Below are 20918 nucleotides of genomic sequence, written 5' to 3' on the forward strand. Positions count from 1 at the left end.
AAACATGAAAAATGTAATTTACACATAGTTTCTACATGTAGAGAAATGCATGTGACCGAAACCACTCTCCCCCGCGCTCCCCAAGATGGGGCGTGTTAAGGTTTAGTGCCTAGGGCAGCAGCAGATGTTAATACGGCCCTGCTGTAACTGTCTGCAACATAATAAGGCATATGCTGCCATGCTTGTTTCCCTCCCTAATCTCACTGATTTTTTTTTACTTTATCACCAAAGTGTTAGATAAAGGTGGTGCCTTAGATATCACCTATCTGGACTGGAACAAAGTTCCACATAAAAGTTGATTAAGAAGTCTTTGAAATGACACTTAAAATGGTACCTATGTTTTAAGGCCCTATTACAGGGGCCGATGGCGAGGAGCAAGTGAGCGCCGACCTGTCGGATCATCCCTCGCTTGTTCCTTGGTCCACACTCGCTTACAAGCACCGACAGCGGGTGGGTTACAGCGGGGGGCCACAGGAAGCTGTGGGAGGGAGCCCATAGGACATAACAACGTCATTATTGCTCAACAAAACTTTCAAAATGTTGAAAGACAAGGATCAGCCGACATCTTGCTTGTCAGGCTGATTGCTGCCCTTTAACAGGCCCTATTACACCAAGGCAAATACAGCCAATAATTGATTGGTGTAATAGGGCCTTTAAAAAAACTGACTAGTCAGAGGACTGTATGAAATCTTCCTGAAACTATACCCTCCATCAAAATAAGTACCGAAGAAAGAAGTGATAGCCAGTATTCCTAATGGACTACAAAGTCAGGTTCCTGCCTCCCATCTCAAGAAGAATGCAGAGTAACCTACACTAGAGATAAGCAAACCCTGAGCACGCTTGGGTTTCATCTGAGCCCAAGTGTGCGGCATTTGATTACTGGAGGCTAGAGACGTTAGATGCAGCACCAGGGAGCCCTGAAAAACATGGGTAGCCAAACATGCTTCCAACTTCTTCAGCCACCAGTAATCAAATGCTGCACAATTTGGGTTCAATGAAACCTGAGCACACTCGTGGTTCGCTCATCTCTAAGGCTAGGTTCACACAGCATTTGTGTGCATCCGTTTTGATCTGTTTTTCCATTTACTTCCATTGTAAAAAAAAACGGATCCGTTTTTTTTGACGGACACAAAAACGTAACTGACACTACTTTTGTGTCCGTAAAACGGATCCGTTTTTTTACAATAGAAGTCACTGGAAAAATGGATGCACACAAATGCAAAAAACGGATTGTAAAAACGCAGTGTGAACCTAGCCTAACCTACACCCATCAGTGCCTGCTAAAGTGAATGAGATACTTTGCGCTGCCCAAGTAGCTTTAGTCAGACTACCAATTCAAATAATATCCGTTTTATTGCTTTTCGAGTTGGGTGCCAAGCTAAAGCTCCCTGTACCATAAAAAGTATTTAATTTACAGCAATCACTATTCCTCCTTTTTATGCCAGTCAGCACAATGCACAATGTTCTTCGTACTCCATTACAAAGCTGTCCATGATGCTGTGGCAGACACTGGAGAGTCATAGAGCAATGTACACTAACTGGAGGAGAGTTATCAAACATGGTGTAAAGTGAAACCGGCTCAGTTGCCCCTAGCAACCAATCAGATTCCACTTTTTATTCCTCACAGAATTGGAAAATGAAAGGTAGAATCTGATTGGTTGCTAGGGGCAACTGAGCCGGTTTCACTTTACACCATGTTTGATAAATCTCCCCCACTGTCTTTACATGAAAGTGTGATGTGTGCTAATCCTTCTGCTCCCTTACTGATTTCAGGAACCACTTCGGGAAAGAAACTTTACATTCTGGCAATGGTTTGATGGAGTTGTAGACCTCACCAAAAAACATTTAAAAGATTACTGGTCAGATGGGTAAGAAATATAGCCAAAAATCAGGTAGAACATTTTTGAGATGGAGGTTTGGATATACTCGCATTATTGGATCACATTTCTTTCATTATTGATGATTATGATTTATGATAAGATAGTCCTGAAATTCTAAATACTATATTGAACCCTGACAATTTTTTAAAGGGATTATCATAGAGAAGAAAAAAACACCTTTAATTTTCAAGCTATGCAGGAAATGAGATGATTGTCCTAGATCCAGCTCATGACATTCCCAGCAGAAGTCTTCTGTATCAGTCACTACCCTTGCAGCATACTTAAAGGGGTTTTCTTTTAAACTTTTAATATGTTACTGCCACATGAAGAACATAACAGCCTATTCTTACCTTTACAGCCTATTCTTACCTTTCAGTGCCACACGGTGTCTTCCTATATCTTCAGGTACCTGCCTGAGTGATCCCACCTCCACTTCAGAGATGGACTTATCTGGGGGTGGCAGCCTGCTTAGCCAATCACTGTGGCCACTGATTTGCCGGACGCGGACTGCGGCAGTTAACCCTATAGGTGCTGCGATCAGGCTGATCTATGGATTAGAATAGAGGGAGAATCTTTCTTCTATTCCCATTGGGGCCGTGCAGAAGAGATCGCATGGCCCCAATGGTTGCTATGCCATAGCCCCCAGTGCAATAATATATATTTTTTTAAATAAATAAATAAATAAGAACACATAATCAGTATTGCCGTATGCGTAATGACGCTGGCAATAAAATCATCACATAACTTAACCCGCACGGTGACGCAGAAAAAAAAAATCAGAAAATCACTAATTGTCTAATTTTATCATGAAATGTGGGCATTTCTCACACGAAAAGTACAATATGTCACGAAAAAAAACAGAATTGCTAGGATAAGTTATAATATCACAGAGGTATAACCACATAAAGTGAGACTGGTCAGATTTAAAAAATGAGCTCTGGTACTCAAGGCGCTATCTTGACCCGTCCTAAATGGGTTAAAGTGTCCCTGTCATTTGTTAAAACTTTTGACGTGTCATAGAGTGGGGAGAGAACACACTGCAGCGCAGTCGTCTCCCCACTCATTCTCCCGATCAGCACACGTCTGAACACTTGGACTTGGACCAATCAAAACATTTCACATGTCTCTATGTCAAAGTTTTCACAAACGGCAGTGACACTTTAAGCATCCCTGGTTCTTACTCACAGTAAACTATGTACCAATGTGTAAGTGTAGGCCAGAGTCACCTGAAATATTCAAAGACAGATTCCTTTTTCTTGTGGTAAGCAGGGGTGGCTTATGCACAGTGGAAATTGCAATATAATTATCAATGAATAGTAGCCTACAAATTAGAAAATATATCTCCAATGGAGTGGAAACATTAGAGGAGAGATATGGTCAGAGACCTGTATAAGAAGTGAAGAATTCAATTGTTGCTGTTATTGTGAGCAGACTGGTTAGTGACTTACGACTCAAACCGTACAATATAGGGTAATGTTGATGGATCCATCCCTGCAAGTTAAATCATAAATAGGAAATAGGAATAGTGCCTAAAATGTAGCTTTAATTCTGAGGCCATGTTCACACAACGTAAGTTAAGTATTAACCCCTTCCCCCAATATGACGTCCAGGGACGTCATGAAAAGCAGCGGCAGAACGCATCAAGACGTCCCTGGACGTCATAGCTTCCCTGCCTCCCCCCGCTGACCCTATCTAAGATCGAGCAGCGAGAGGAGGCTGTGTGACACAGCCTCCTCCTGCTGCCTCTGCCCAGAGGGGAGCCGCGCTCCCCACGGGCAGTTAACCCCATAAACGCCGCGGTCAATGCAACCGCAGCATCTTTGGGGAGATTCCGTGTCCTCCCGCCGATCGCGCGGCGGGGGGAGGCTGCAGAACGTTGCCTCCCCCAACTGCCACTAACAGTGTGTCCCCCGGCCCCCTCCCCTCGTCCTCCGATACCGGCGGATCGCCGCTATTACCGTTATAGCGGCGACCCGCCGGTACCGGGCATTACCGGCGCCGGCGCCGCCTTACATCTCACCCCACCGTGAATCCACGGTGGGGGAAGATGAAAATGTATCCCCCAGACCCCAGATCAGCCCCCCTAGTGGGCGATCACTATCCCTCCCCGGGCGGCCATCACATCCAAGATGGCCGCCCCCATCCCTGCGAACAAACGATGTTTGTTCGCAGGGATGGAAATGAATAAATGATCAAAGCCCCATGCTCTCCGCCACCGGAGGTAGCGGAGAGCATGGGGCAATGATCAGGGACACCCCCCGTGTGGTCCCGGAGCAGGCGATCAGCGGTATATACTATATACCGCTGATTGCCTGTTCCCAGTGCAAAAAAGCACTTTTTATCCCCTGTCACCATAAATCATTGGTGAAAGGGGATAAAAAGTGATACAGTGTCGCCCCCCACCCCCGTCCCCCAGTCACCCCCCTTCCCCACATACATTACCTGATCCAGGGAGGTCCGTCCTCCTCCGCGTCCAGGCTGATTCTGAACTGCGCATGCGCTCCAGAATCAGTTATCTCGGAAAATTTAAAGTAACAGAGACCAATTTGGTCTCTGTCACTGAACTATGATTACTGCCCATAACCACCGCACGCTGCCCATAACCACCGCACGTTGCCCATAACCACCGCAAGTTGCCCATAACCACCGCACGTTGCCCATAACCACCGCATGTTGCCCATAACCACCGCACGTTGCCTATAACCACCGCACGTTGCCCATAACCACCGCACGTTGCCTATAACCACCGCACGTTGCCCATAACCACCGCACGTTGCCCATAACCACCGCACGTTGCCTATAACCTCCGCATGTTGCCCATAACCACCGCACCTTGCCCATAACCACCGCACGTTGCCCATAACCACCGCACGTTGCCCATAACCACCGCACATTGCCCATAACCACCGCACGTTGCCTGTAACCACCACATGTTGACCGTAACCACCCGAAATGCCAGTGACCCCCTCCAGATTGCCCGTAACCACACCAGATTGCCGTAACCACCCAAAATCACATGTACCCACCCCTGATTACCTATAAGTATTTTAGTTTATCCGTAACCACCCCAGATTGTCTGTAACCACCCCATGTTGCCCGTAACCACCACAGATTGTCTGTAACCACCCCATGTTGCCCGTAACCACCGCAGATTGTCTGTAACCCCCCCAGGTTGCCCCTAATCACACGTAATTCCCCCCAGATTGCCTCTGACCACCGCACGTTGCCCCCGACCACCGCACATTGCCTCCGACCACCCCAAATTGCCAGTGACCCTCTCCAGATTGCCCGTAACCACGCCAGATTGCCTGTAACCACCCCAAATTACAGGTACCCATCCCAGATTACCTATAAGCACTTCAGTTTATCCGTAACCACCTCACGTGGCCCGTTACCACCCCACGTTGCCCGTAACCACCCCAGGTTGCCCGTAACCACCCCAGGTTGCCCGTGACCACCCCAGGTTGCCCGTGACCACCCTAGCTTGCCCGTGACCACCCCAGGTTGCCCGTGACCACCCCATATTACCTGTAATCTAATTTTTTTATTGTATTTTAGTAACTGCGCTATTCTAATAACTATTACTAGCTGCGGTTTTGCTCCAGCAAATTGGCGCTCCCTTCCTTCTGAGCCTTGCTGTGTGCCCATACAGTGGTTTATGCCCACGTATGGGGTACCGTTTTACTCAGAAGAAGCTGCGTTACAGATTTTGGGGTACGTTTTTTCTCTCATTCCTCGTGAAATTGAGAAATTTTAAACTAAACGAACATATTATTGGAAAAATTCGAGTTTTTCATTTTTACTGTCTTATTTTGAATACATTCCTCTAATACCTGTGGGGTCAAACCGCTCACTGCACCCCAAGATGAGTTCTTTGAGGGGTGTACTTTCCTAAATGGGGTGACTTTTGGGGGGGTTCTATTCTGCTGACACTACAGGGGAGCTGCAAACGGACCTGGCGCTCAGAAACTTCTTCGGAAAAATCTGCACTGAAAATGCTAATTGGCGCTCCTTCCCTTCTGAGCCCGGCTGGGTGCCCATACAGTGGTTTATGCCCACATTTGGGGTACCGTTCTACTCAGAAGAACCTGCGTTACAGATTTTGGTATGTAGCTTCTCCCCTGTTCCTAGTGAAATTGAGAAATTTCAAACTAAACGAACATATTATTGGAAAAATTCGAGTTTTTCATTTTTACTGTCTTATTTTGAATACTTTCCTCTAATACCTGTGGGGTCAAAATGGTCACCACACTCCAAGATGAATTCTTTGAGGGGTGTACTTTCCAAAATGGGGTGACTTTAGGGGGGGTTCTATTCTGCGGACACTACAGGGGCACTGCAAACGCACCTGGCGCTCAGAAACTACTTAAGCAAAATCTGAACTGAAAATGCTAATTGGCGCTCCCTTCCTTCTGAGCCCGGCTGTGCCTATACAGTGGTTTATGCCCACATATAGGGTACCGTTGTACTCAGGAGAACCTGCGTTACAAATTTTGTGGTGCGGATTCTCTCATGTTCCTTGTGAAATTGAGAAATTTCAAACTTAACGAACATATTATTGGAAAAATTTTAGTTTTTCATTTTTACTGTCTAATTTTAAATACTTTCCTCTAATACCTGTGGGGTCAAAATGGTCACCACACCCCAAGATGAATTCTTTGAGGGGTGCACTTTCCAAAATGGGGTGACTTTTGGGGGGGTTCTCTTCTGCGGACACTACAGGGGCGCTGCAAACGCACCTGGCGCTCAGAAACTTCTTCAGCAAAATCTGCATTAAAAAAGCTAATTGGCGCTCCTTTCCTTCTGAGCCCGGCTGTGTGCCCATACAGTGGTTATGCCCACATATGGGGTACCGTTGTATTCAGGAGAACCTGCGTTACAAATTTTGTGGTACTTTTTTTCTCTTGTTCCTCGTGAAATTGAGAAATTTCAAACTAAATGGACATATTATTGGAAAAATTCGTGTTTTTCATTTTTACTGTCTAATTTTGAATACTTTCCTCTAATACCTGTGGGGTCAAAATGCTCATCGTACCAAAAGATGAATTCTTTGAGGGGTGTACTTTCGAAAATGGGGTGACTTTTGGCGGGATTCTGTTCTGCGGACACTACAGGGGCACTGCAAACGCACCTGGCGCTCAGAAATTTCTTCAGCAAAACCTGCATTAAAAAAGCTAATTGGCGCTCCTTCCCTTCTAAGTCCGCCTGTGTGCCCATACAGTGGTTTACGCCCACATATGGGGTACCATTGTATTCAGGAGAACCTGCGTTACAGATTTTGGCATGCTTTTTTTCTCATGTTCCTTTTGAAAATGAGAAACTTTAATCTAAACGTATATATTATTTAAAAATTTTCATTTTCGATTTTTTTACGGCCTAATTGTGAATACTTTCCTCCAGCTCCTGTAGGGTTAATATGCTCATTATAACCCTAGATTAATTCTTTAAGGTGTCTATTTTCCTAAATGGGGTCACTTATGGGGGTTTTCAGGATACCAGACTTCTAAATCCATTTAAAAAAAGAACTGGTCCCTAAAAAAATCAGTTCTGGAAACTTTCACAAAATGTGATAATTTGCTAATAGATTTCTAAGCCCCATAACACCCTCAAAAATTAAAATATGTTTCCCAAATTATGCCAGAAAAAAGAGGACATATTGGTAATGTGATTTAGTAACTAATTTATGTGCTATGACTTCCTTTTTTAGAAGCAGAGAATTTCAGAAGTTCATAAAATGCTAAATTTCCTAACTTTTCATGATATTTTGATGTTTTTCACAAAAAACACACAAAGTAGTGACCAAATTTTGCCACTAATATAAAGTGCCATATGTGACGATCTCAGAATCGCTAGCAGAAAAACTATCTCAGAATCGCTAGCATACATTAAAGCATCACTGAGCTGTAAGCACATAAAGTGAGACAGGTCAGATTTTGAAAAATGAGCCTGGTCATTAAGGACAAAACAGGCTGCGGAGGCAAGGGGTTAATCATGGCTGTTGTTGCCGATTTGCAACACGGCCGTGATTAATACTTAACTTACATTGTGCTGCAGCTAGAGGGAATCCTCCACATAGTAAGTGTATACACATAGTATACACTCTGGCCTGGATCGCTAGCGGCCACACAAAAAACTGACATGTCAGTTTTCTGCAGCCGCTATTCATTGAATAGGGGCTGCAGAGACATGTAATTTCACACAATGGAGCATGCGGTTCCGTCCACACGCTCCATTGTGTGCAGCGGGGAATTCTGATGCAGGCACACACTGATGCGCCCGCATCCAAATACATTAGTAGTGAAGATCATCCGGCCAGTACCGGCCGGGATGATCTACAGTATACCTGCCGTTCTGTGATCCGGGGGTCCATATGCATTGATAAGAAAAAGATCCCCAGTAGGGCTGTGGGGAGCTGCTGGGGGGGGGGGGGGGTTGGGCGCGGGTCAGGTAGCCCATAGGAGACAGCGGTAGTCTGCTGCTGTTGCTCCTATTACATGGAGCAACAGCAGAAGATTGTTAACAGGTTGATCGTTGCTCTTTTAGCTTGTTGTAAGACAACGATCAGCCAACATTGTGCATGTCATCTGATCGTCGTCTTCTATTACACAAAACAATTATTGGCCGTAACGGTCGGTATCGGCCAAATACGGCTGATAACCGCTTTGTGTAATAGGGCCTTAAGCGTGTAACTGCAGTGGCAGCTATTGCCAAAATGTATCTAGAGTTAACAACAACAACAAATACTCATTTTTAGGCTTAAATTATCTGACTGCATTTTGCCCCTGTTAGGGTGCCTAAAACGTAGCTTATTTTCCCCTGCACAGCCTCTGGTTTCTAATCCGGAGGCTGTGCAGGGGAAAATAAGCTACGTTTTAGGCACTATTCCTATTTCCTATTTATGGTTAGTGACTTACTATATAACTCAAACAGTAACATGTGTCCATGATATTCTGTATTTCACTGTGTATATTTAATAAAGTATCATTTTCTTTCGTTTCAGCCTTATAATGGGATTTGTCAGTAAGCAGTATGTACACAAGCTACTCTGTGATACACCGAGTGGTACATTCCTGTTGCGGTTTAGTGACTCAGAGATTGGGGGCATTACTATTGCACACGTCATTCGCGAGAAGGACAGTAAGTAAAAACATTTCTGAAATAATTTATTAAAAAAAAAAAATAGGGGAAATTACTAGTAGGGACCCAGACAGTGCAAACTGAGACACACAACCTTTAGATTTGCCAGAGTGGTGTAGGCTGATTAATCAGTCACTTTTCTAGTCTGTCTAGTCTAAGGGCCCTATTCCACAGGAATGATAATCGGCCCCATTCGGCCCTGATTTGGCCGATTATCGCTCAGTGGAATAGAGAGAACGATCAGCCGATGATCATATCATCGGCTGATCATTTATTTAGGGCCAGATCTAAAATCATTGTTACCCCACCGCGCATCGCTACGGTGGAATAGCGGTGCGCGGCAGGCAACCGACGATTTGTGAAGCGCAGCATACATTACCTGCAGGGCTTCTTCCTCCCCGAGTCCCGCACGCTCTAGCTTCAAAATGGCCTGTCAGCTGACGGAGCGCTCAGCCAATCACAGGCCGGGACCCCCGTGGCCTGTGATTGGCTGAGTGGCCTGTCAGCTGACAGGCCATTCTGAAGCTAGAGTGCGCGGGACCCGGGGAGGAAGACAGAGCGGAGGAGAAGACCTGACACGTAATGTATGGTGCAAGGGCTGCAAGGACATTGGTAACGATGTCCCTGTAGCCCTCGCTCAACGATCATCGGGCCGTGGAATAGGCCCAGTAAACGAGCTGCGATCTAGCAGATCGGCGCTCATTATCGGCGCTCGTTTACATCATTGATCGGGCCCTGCTCGGCCTGTGGAATAGGGCCCTAAGTTTACATGTTGCTATATTTATTATATGCCCCCTTTCCAGCTAATTCATGCCCTTTACTGATGGGCCAGCAATACTCCCAAAATAAAAAAGAAACCACCTGCTCCAACCCCTATAGGGGCAGATGGTTCTGTCTCATCCTCACGCTGTCTGGGGAACAAGCTGTGACTGCTTATACATAGCTGAATATATCCATAACAGGTGTGCACATCAGAGCCAATGGGTAGGTAGAGCGCTACACTGAGGGGCCGAGGAATGCCCCCCCCTCCCCCCCGTGCACCAAAGGTACTAATGTGCATAATTAGGGGGGGGGGGACTCTAAAACTATACCACCTAGAAAAATAAAAACACCTGCGCCAGAATGAGAAGCTAGCTGGCTACAGGGAGAGATCAGCAGGTTCCTACTAATGGCACATTTCAGAATAGAGGTATTATTTGTCCATCTCCTGATTTTGCCAGGAAGCCATAGTTTGTGATTGACTAGACATAAAACGCACGGACAGATTAGGTGATATAAGTTTTAGCACTAGGGAGAGGGGGTGGGTATTTTCCTATTCTGAAAGGAATGTTGCTCAGGTATGTGGACGTGTGGTGTTTCTTGGAAAAGTCCTTTTAAATAAAGATGAGATATAGCTTAAAATACTCAGGGGACTTGTTGAGCATACACATTTTTGTCTCTTTGTGTGTGTGTTGTATTTTTACAAAATAAAATCACTTTTTCTGAAAGTGATTTTTTTATACTGCATTTTTAGGGTTTGAGGAGAAAGTGGAGACAAGGCAAGAGAAATGTTTATATTTTTTATTGAGGAACATAAGAAGTCATAGGCAAAAATAAATAATAATTATGAGAATGTGTAAGGGCATTAACCCCTTCTGCACAGGACAGCCAACACTGCAAACTGGTGCAGAATATCTACAAAAAGCACAGCTATTTTTTTTTTTTTTTTTTTTCAAAAAAAGCAACACAGCTGTCCTCCATTTATGTGTGGTATTGCAGTTCAGTTCCATTCACTTCAATGGAACCAAGCTGAAAATTGCACCCAAACTGAGGACAGGAGTGGTGCTGTTTCTAAGCCTTGATAACCCCTTTAGGCATGCAAATTTCAGTTTTTCATGAATAAATAAATTGTGCACTACATGGATTTGGTTTATACATTGTCGTTGTTTTTATTTTCTTCTTTTTTGTGTGGAATGGTTACAATCTTTCCTTCATTTTCTAAAACAATGCAAAAACACCACAATTTTAGGGCAATTGCACAATTCAGCCATTCGCAGCAAAAAAAAAAAAAAGGTAAAACACAACAGTAAGGCAACTATACTGTCATATGTGTGAACAATGCCATGGTCACTTGTAGACTACACACCCCATTCATTTCAATATGTAGCAGAGTTGTTATAGAAGGAGCTAGCTTGCTATGTTTGAAGATCTGTTTGCCTGGACCTGACTATTGTCTTGCCTTCTGACTTTGCTTTCTGCTTACTGATTTGGACCTGATGCTCCTGGCTTGACTTATGCCTGTCATGTATTTTTGTCTCTGGTTCTTTTCTGTAAATTTCATTAAACGGAATCTGTCAGTAGGTTTTCTGCCGTCCTAAATTAGGGCAGCATAAACTTCTGATAGAAATGCTAAACAGATCAGTGTATTACTTACATCATTTTATTCAGCCATTCTCCTAATATGTAGGAGAATGGGATTCTTACCATACCACTCCCCCTGCCCTCCAGCTGCTGATTGACGGTTGACTGCCTATACACAGCATGGGTAGATAACTGCCAATCAGCAGCTGGTGGGTGGAGTTTTCTGCTTCTCATAAATATCCAGGACTACTGGGCTCATGAATATAATGGAGAGGACTACTAATTGTCCATGTTGTTCAGGAGGAAATATCTGAATCAGCTGCACAAAACAATGTAAGTGATACATCATTCTGTTCAGCATCTCCGTCACTACTTTATGCCACCCTTAGATAGAACAGCATAAACCTATTGACAGAGTCTCTTTAAAGGAGAAGTCCGGCCAAAAGTATTTTTTGATATGTTATTACTTATAGAAAGTTAGACAAATTTCTAATGTACATTAATTATGGGAAATGCACATATAGGGCTATTTCCCTTAATTTAGTAGATCAGGGAGACTTCAGATTCTCTGAAATACCGTGACGTCACGAACCGGGAGTGTAATTACAATGGAGTGTCCAGCAGGGGGCGCACTATATATAGAACTCAATGAGTACCATTGGCTTCTATATATAGTGCGCCCCTGCTGGACACTCCATTGAAATTACAATGGATGTGTATGTGTATGTACTATACAGTATGTTTTTGATTGAATACATTTATGGAATACTTTGGGGAGCAAGGACACTTGCTCCCCAAAGTAATCCATAAATGTATTTAACCAGTACGTTTGGAGGGCACCGAGCAGGGAGGGAGAGATGTGCATCTACCTCCCCCCTCCCTCCCTGCTCGGTGCCCTCCAAACGTACTGGTTAAATACATTTATGGATTACTGTGGGGAGCAAGGACACTTGCTCCCCAAAGTATTCTATAAATGTATTCAATCAAAAAATACTGTATAGTACATTCACATACACATCCATTGTAATTTCAATGGAGTGTCCCACAGGGGCGCACTATATATATAGAAGCCAATGGTACTCATTGACTTCTATATATAGTGCGCCCCCTGCTGGACACTCCATTGTAATTACACCCTGATTTGTGACGTAACAGAATTTCTGAGAATCTGAAGTCTCCCTGATCTACTAAATTAAGGGAAATAGCCCTATATATAAGTAATAACATATCAAAAAATACTTTTGGCCAGAGTTGTCCTTTAAGGAATCCAGTTTCTCCTGATACAATTTAAAAGCATTATTGTGACATTTTAACAAAAACTGGCGGCAGCTGACATTATAGCCACTAAGTGGCCACATATAGACATACTGTATAAAGCATACATATCCCCTTAAGAAGTATTATAAAATCATGCTTAGGTTATCTTACCCACTCATCTTAGCATATACTGACCCAGGAGGAAAGGTAAGGAAGGCAACATCTGTAATATGTCAGATGATAAGGAAAAAAACAACCTGTTAGTGAATGAAGGAAACATCTTTGATCTAAAACTGCACTAACAATATATAAAATGTGCAAACTTTCCTCATCATTCCCATTAAGGTAATTTGGTTCAACCTGAAATAACATGTCCTATGAGATTTATAATATGTACCATTACTATAAATCATATTATGTTTTCAGGTCCTGGACAAATTCAAAATATTCAGCCATTTGGTGCAAAGGATCTTCAGATACTGTCTTTGGGAGACCGAGTGAAAGACTTAAAACAGTTGACATATCTGTACAAAAAAGGGAGGAAAGATGATGTCTTTAAAAAATACTATAAAAGTGAGTTACAGTTTCAGTATTTTTCACTTATTGAAATTCAATGAATTATCAATTTTCAGGAGAAAATCTTTTTCCAACAATGGATAGATAAAATGGATAACTTAATGTTAAAGAGGTTGCAACAAGATCAAAAGTTATCCCCTATCCACAGGATTACAGGTGACTGGCTGATCAACGGGGGTCCAGTCCCTGGGATCTATTGGTCAGTCAGCCATTTATTATCTGATGGAAGCCCCATAGAGGAAGAATGGAGAGACAGCTGTGGTCCAATCATTCTGGGGACAATTATCCTTTGTCGTGGATGTCGGGGGTTGGGGATAGTGGTTGGATCCCTCAGCCAGTTAACACCTGTTTTGTGGCATCTCTGCACACCCAGTGTCACATTAGGAAGAGTGGTATACCTGCACAGCCACTTTAACTTCTGACACAATCTTCCTGAAAATTTATTGAGACAGAAAAAACATCAGGGGAGACATATAATATGGTCAATAAAAAGTTCTTAGCTGTATATATCTGTATTTTATATCATTTAAAAAAAAAACTACAATATGTATTTAGCAAATTTAGTAGATTATTTTGTGTTGCATCTTATATCTTCTCATCTCTAATATTTTCAATCCCTCAGATGTTTCAAACTGTAGTAGTGGATACAAGAAAACCGCTATTGTAGTGAAAGTTGTTGGGTAAGTTTGGATTAAGAGTATTACATGAGCCTTTTAAAGGAAATTTATGTTATTTTTGTTTGTAGGTATATGGTATACCATCTCATCGCCCAGCCCATCCTTCCTAATGAATATTGGGGTGGCGCATTGCTAATATTAGTTAAAAAGGGGCAGATGGCCAGGGTGGTTCGGTGCAGTGAGGGAGGTGGCCCCACCCCCAGTGCACCAAACCACCTAATTAGCATATTAAGTAACCTACAAATATCCCAAAAAGTATCTGAGGATAAAGATAAGAAAATTACCTTCATACCCAGTGCCCAGTGTGCTATAGGGAAATATCAGCAGGTTAGATGCTTCTTTTACATGTGTGTTTTATACTTTAAGCTGTGTGCTGTGTGTACTTACAGATGTTTGCAATATTTATTGTCCTTACTCACACAGTGATGAAACCGAAGACAGTCAACCATCATGGAATGAGCCAGTTTCAATGGATATAATTGATCATACACAACCCTCAACAAGCAGTGTGCACTATGCGTGAGTAAAACTCATGTTGCAGCAATAGGAAAATCCTAAGCTTCCATAACAGCATCCTAAAAGTTGAACTGAAAGCCTTAGGGCCCTATTCCACAGGAACGATAATCGGCCGAATCGGCCCCGTTCGGCCCGATTCAGCCGATTATCGCTCGGTGGAATAGAGAGAACAATCAGCCAATGATCGTGTCACCGGCCGATCGTTCATTTGGGGCCAGACCTAAAATCATTGTTCCCCCACCGCGCATCCCTACGGTGGAATGAAAGAAGTCTAAAAATAAAGTGTAAAAAGCTAAAAATACTGACGAAAATGCTATGTGCCACCATAGAGAACTTTCATATTATTCCCTAGAGGTAATGCTTCTGGAGGAGAATACCTCCATATTACAACATATAATGAAACATGCCTGTACAATACGTGAACTCTGCTCCCAAATGAAATTGGGTTCCGTTTATACTGTACGAACAATATGGTCTTATGCGTGAACACTGCACTATTTCAGTGCATTATAGTATGTTGAGAGCTGAATATGTGATATTTTTCATACCTCAAGAAAAAATTATTCCTAGAGCCCACACAAAAAAAAAATTGACATCCCTTATTTTGATATGTTTAGAAGGTCACCGGTCTACGCTTCACCCATTGGAAGTCCAGTGCACGTACCCACACCACAGCCAGTCTACAGGTCTGTAAGAAAGATGTATGATTTTGGCCTTATCTGTTAATTCTGAAATGTAGTATACAACTGGTCCATATTCATTAAGGTGTACCTGTCATGCCAGATTAGTGGTGAATTCCACTGTTCACTTTAGGGTATCCATGGCCATGAGCACGCTAAGAGCGTAATGTACATGACCCCTATTCTGATCCAATAGGGGTCGTGGATACCTCAACTTCTGGATGAAGAGTGGTATACACCGCTGATCCAACATCTGTTGTCAAGACAGTATCTCTCTATATACAATATCAATTGGTTTTGGGACGACCATAGTGTGTTCAAAATATTGTATCTTGAGACCAAAACTCGATGGGAAAACTAGAAATTGGTTCTAAAGCCCAAAAAATGTCATCCCAAAATGAGAAATGAGAAATCACGGAACGGCCGGTCTCTGCACGGATCATCCGGATGATCTTTCGGCCGCAGGGTTCTGATGCGGGCGCATCAGCGCGCTCGTATCAGAACTCCCCAGAACTCCCGACCTAGCGGTCGGAGCCACTCGCTTCACTGTGTGAACTGACAGGGTTTCCTACGGCCGCAATTCATTGAATTGCGGCCGCAGAAAACTGACATGTCAGTTATTTGCGGCCCCGTGCAGGATCCCGGCCGGAGCTTATACGATGTGTATACGCTCCGGCCGGGATCCCATAGAACAATAGGCATTGTTCACCCGTACAAAGTACGGCAGTTGTTGCCGTTGGCAAAAACGGCCGTACTTTTACGTAGTGTGAACATAGCCTTAAAATGAAAGCTAAGTTTTGATTGGTGCAGCAGCCAGTGAAATAGAGAGGAGAACAGCCAGGAGTAGATAGCAGCAATGCATCCGTAGTTTCCTACCCAAAAGGGATAATGCTGAAGAAGGGTGCTTCACTGAATTTAGTTTCTAGTTTCTATCTGAACTCCATATTGATCACTTGTCAGCATTCTCTGCAGTATTATTATAGGCAGGATTACAATAAAAAGGTGACACCCACATACAAATTTTACTCCACTTTTAGCACCCTGAATATATGACATTTGCACCAGAACATGCCTAGAACACTCTTCCATACAAGTAAATGAATTCCAGATTACAGGTTCCTACTGTCCACGTGGCTGCTGTATGCTGTTATCAACAGCTCACGCATTATAACTGTAATCCTGTACAAAGTTTGTCAAAAATTTACAATCGGACAGTAAAAAGTGAGTAAAAAAATATGTAACAAAAAACATAAGTGATCCTTGATCTAGTCTGTTTTATCAGATGTAAAGCTTTATTGATGCGGAGAAACAAACTGAGCCTCTGTCTGTCTGTCTATCTATCTATATATCATCTTTAGTATAAAGAAGGGGCGGCACTCACCAGCAAATCGTGCAGAACATTGTGCTTATTTATTTCAATAAATCCGTAGTTGCATACAGCTTAGCAGGCAAGACGCCAATCGGCCATGATGTTATAAGGTGACAGCTGTTTCGCGTTAACCAATGCTTCTCCAGACCCAGTTGCCTGGCAAGCTGTATGCAACTACGGATTTATTAAATAAATAAGCACAATGTTCTGCACCACTGCACCCAGAAGTTCCTCCGGAATAGTGGGAAAATACTCCTAGAGGCATTACTAGCTGTGCCGGTCTGTGTCTTCATTCTTTGGTGATTAGTATATATCATCTTTATTTTGACTGTTATATATTTTTATTCTAGTAATCCTATGCCATCCTTAATACAGTCTCCTCAATATCCCATTGAGCCTGCACCGTTTCATAATAATTCAAGGTAAGTTAAGTCACTATGTTAACAATCTATTACATAGAAAATATACTGTAGTTTATATAAATAAAAGTATTATAGTGGAGATAGCCTGGTCTTTAGAAGGTCTTCAGACAAGCTGCAGTAATCACAGGACTACCAACTACAGTGTTTCAATATGCCAATAAAAATTTGTAGCCGACCTCCCAACAGTCACACAATATGTGGGACAATTATTAAGTCCATCGTTTTTTACGCCGGGCTTACAAATGTCCCTGCAGCACCGGAGCTGAGAGGATTTTTTTTAGAGGTGCACTTCCTCTACATAAATCCTGAGAACACGGAGCCCGTCTGTGCGAATAAATTTAAACCTACGACAGCTCAGAGCTGGTGTAGGTTTCACTATCATTTTTCCCCTGGAAAAATTATAAATGCGCCCCCTCTGCATGCAGTCGCAACCCCAGTAACGCCCCCTCTCCTCCCCACTGGCGCAGGAGGTGCAAATTGGCCCGATGCGAATAAAATATTTGCAAATAGACCATTTACGAATATTTTTACGCCGATCTGGCCCCTCTGTGCCTAAAAAAGGCATTTTAGCCTTTTAATAAATTTCCCCCTATGTGTGTCAGCTTTTTTACAGAGTGTTGCAAGGTCATTAGTAACTTAAAGGCTATGTTTACACATCATCTTTTTTTGGAGCCCAAATAGCGGCATCCATGATTTGTATAATACTGGATGTTATGATAAAATCACGGATGTTATCTGGCCTCAAAATAATAGCCGTCGCATGGCCAAAAAAAGGTGGTGTGTTAACATAGCCACTAAGGAAAACACCATGGAAGCCCTAGTTCTGTATTGGCTGGACCCTTTGCTGGGATATCTGGTTAGTCCTGTGTTTTGAGACTAATGAGGCTCCACTGGCTCTTTTTTGCACTTTCATATTTCCCAGGGAGGGCCTTTTTTTCCTTAGTTCTGTATTGTTAGCACAGTTAACACCACGAGATTGTATTAAGCCCAAACCTTTAAAAAATCAAACCAATTTCAAATTTATTGCGGGAGATTGGGGCATGGTTTCCAGTGGAACATATTCTGAACATAGAAAAAGATAGAAAAACGTGGCCCATAACTACCAACAAACCTAAATAATAAATTAGGCAAGATCTGGAAATCTGATCTGATACTTAGGGTGTGAAAAATGTTTGCATCCATAGTAATTGTTTATAGTGTGGGAGTAAGTCTGACTGGGCTCGGATCCAATACATTTGCTCCACCTACCAGGAAAGCAGAAGAAACTAGATAAACTGTAAGTATTAGGTAATTTCTGCTTATTTACTCCTTTTTATTTTGTAACTGTTTTGCACACTTATATGTCATTTTATTTTTTATCTTTTTTGTACCCCTTTTTGTAATTGTACATTTCTTAGGAACCCTTTCTTAAAACTATAATCTTTGGCTTATATTTCCTTCCCCTTCACACAGAGTAAAACTGGCGGAATTCCACCACGGAATCCCGCCAGCCTCGGCGCCTCCCATAGACTGCCAGTATGACACAGAGGCTGGCAGGACTCTGTGGCGGAAAGTTCCGCCGTGGAATTCCGCCAGTTTTACTTCGTGTGAACTGGCCCTAACAGTCTAAGGCCCATAACTTTTTTATGTTTCCACAAACAGAGCTGTATGAGGCCTTATTTTTGTGGGACAATGTGTACTTTTGTACTAGTATCCTTTATTGGTATTTGTAGTGTAAAATAAAAATAAAAATAATTTAATTAGGCAAATTTGTAGACAATAAGTTCTTCTGCTGTTCTTCACCACAGTAAAATTGACATGCTATATTTATTCTACATCTTGAATTCAACGTTCCTAAAGTTGTCTAGTTTTTATTTAGTTTTACTATAAAAAACAAACAAACAAAAGCTTTCCCTCAAATGTTTGCATCACTATGTTCTGACCACATAACTTTTTTTTGTTTAACTATTTTTTATGGGGGAGGGATTGTTTTTATATTATTAAAAACTTTTTTTTTTTTTTAACGTTTTAACACACTTTTGTAGCTCCCTCTAGGGGCCTATTCTGAGCATTGCTCAGGCTGGGTTCACACTGCGTTTTTGCAATCCGTTCAATGTATCTGTTTTTAAATGGTTACTTTTAACGGACAGAAGAACGTAGTCAACACTACTTTTTTGTCTGTTAAAAAAATGCATCCGTTTTGATCCCTTTTTTTTAAATATAATGGAAGTCGATGAAAAACCGGCTTCAAACGGGTGACACACAATTGCAATAATTTTTCCTATCTGTTTCTTTGCAATCTGTTTTTTTCCATGAAACGTATACGTTAAGCAAATTACAAAAATACTGTGTGAACCCAGCCTTACATAGATCAACGCATGTATATGTACACTGCGTATGATGCAGGACTGGCCCTGGCCATACTCCCTCACCCAACAGATTCCGTAAGTGTATGTCATTGGTCAGGAAGGGGTTAAAGCTGGTTTACCCTTTGATAGCTGGAGAACAGTGTATGGTGTTTTGGGTCTTATTGCCTGTATTCAATAAGCGATGGCAGCATGTATCTGGGGTGTTGGGCCTCTACCACCTAATAACAGAAAACTAAAACAACAATAATTAAAGGTATGGATAATAGTGCCATCTATCAGAGAACCCACATAGTAGTGCTCGATGGCAAAAATCCACTAACTTGTTACTTTCCACTAATAGGTACAGTGCTTTTGTACCTGAGTGGACCCTCTCAACCCCCTATATGTTGCTGTACGCTTACTGTCATTTCAACATATTGTTATTCTTCTTGTAGGTATATGCCCTCACCTGTATATCCATTTGTGGACAACCACAGCTCTCACTGGATGTCACAATATCCTAGTGGAACATCAAGCTTTAACACTGTAGATGGTCCTCAAAGAGAGTAAGATTAGAACATTTTTTTTATATATCATCGATTCATCACTGTTTTGTTTCCACACAAATGGAATAACAGATAAATTGCTAGAATACAGTATAGCCACATGTAATGACTCTTAAGAATACTGCAACATAACATTTTATAAGGGAGCCTACTCCATAGTGCTCATATACAGATGCTTTAGTCTCAGTGATCTTTCAGATACCATATATCGCTTACCAATATCGGCAATATAGTTTGGAATGTATGGAGAAAGTTAGGACTTATGCACATAACAGAAAAGCCATAAAACAGCACACATAAAAGTCAGGAGGCCACCCTCTAAGCCTTGAATACAACAGAAAAAAGGAATCCTTTGTTGGATACCAAAACTGCCTTACGGAGGTACATAGTCTAGATATATAAAATACAGCTCCATAGTATGTAGTCATAGAGGCTTTGTGTGCTTTCAATACTGTATTTTCTTACAGGCATAGATTATGGTCTCTTTATGCTAGGAGCCACAGAGTACATTTTATTCACTGAAACATTAGAATTTGTTTACTTTGGTAAATTCCTATTTGTTAAAGGGGTACTCTAGAGAAAAAAATATTATTTCAGATCAACTGATGCCAGTTATACAGATCTGTAAATTACTTTTCTCTAAAAAGCAGAAGCCTTCTAGTACTTATCATCTGCTGTATACCCTGCAAGACGAGGTGTATTCTTTCCATTCTGATACAACCCCCTGCTGCCATTTGTGTCTATGTCAGGAACTATCTGGCATCAGTTGATTTAAGTATGAGCTTGTTTCTCCTCCAGAATAACCCTTTACAAAGGACGTTTCTGCTTTCCTGACATATCTAGTAAATTGTTTAATTCCACACAAAATAAAAATTATTTGCCATTAAATGGCGGCCATCCACTCAGTTTCAACAGTGTGTGAACACAGCCTTTCTGTGTTTTCATTCCACTCCTGGTTTTGGTTGAAAAATACTGAGCTGAGCAAAAATACTGTGTGTACATAACCCTGCTGCTGCCATTCCGACATTGCCAGTGTCCACCCTGATTTCCATCTTGACTCAAGGAAATGACAACACAGGCAATCATTGGCCAAGGTGGTCATTGCTGTCCTTAGCGGCATTTCCTGTATGTTGACGCGGAACAGAAAGTTGAGATCAGCACGGACTGCGGT

At 42.3% G+C, this 20918-nt stretch overlaps 1 protein-coding gene across 2 annotated transcripts in view; it reads left to right on the plus strand.

Annotated features, from left to right (window-relative positions):
- Positions 1-20918, plus strand: part of STAT6 (signal transducer and activator of transcription 6) — a 100117-nt gene that overhangs the window by 78102 nt on the left and 1097 nt on the right. For both annotated transcript variants that reach the window (XM_069970394.1, XM_069970393.1), the window contains 8 exons: positions 1774-1868; positions 8881-9017; positions 13041-13187; positions 13813-13870; positions 14291-14386; positions 15001-15069; positions 16783-16854; positions 19637-19747. In XM_069970394.1, coding sequence (XP_069826495.1) covers positions 1774-1868; positions 8881-9017; positions 13041-13187; positions 13813-13870; positions 14291-14386; positions 15001-15069; positions 16783-16854; positions 19637-19747 — 785 coding nt within the window. The remainder of the gene's footprint in view (positions 1-1773; positions 1869-8880; positions 9018-13040; positions 13188-13812; positions 13871-14290; positions 14387-15000; positions 15070-16782; positions 16855-19636; positions 19748-20918) is intronic.

This window comes from Dendropsophus ebraccatus, chromosome 5 (genome assembly GCF_027789765.1).
Source record: "Dendropsophus ebraccatus isolate aDenEbr1 chromosome 5, aDenEbr1.pat, whole genome shotgun sequence".
Taxonomy (NCBI): domain Eukaryota; kingdom Metazoa; phylum Chordata; class Amphibia; order Anura; family Hylidae; genus Dendropsophus; species Dendropsophus ebraccatus.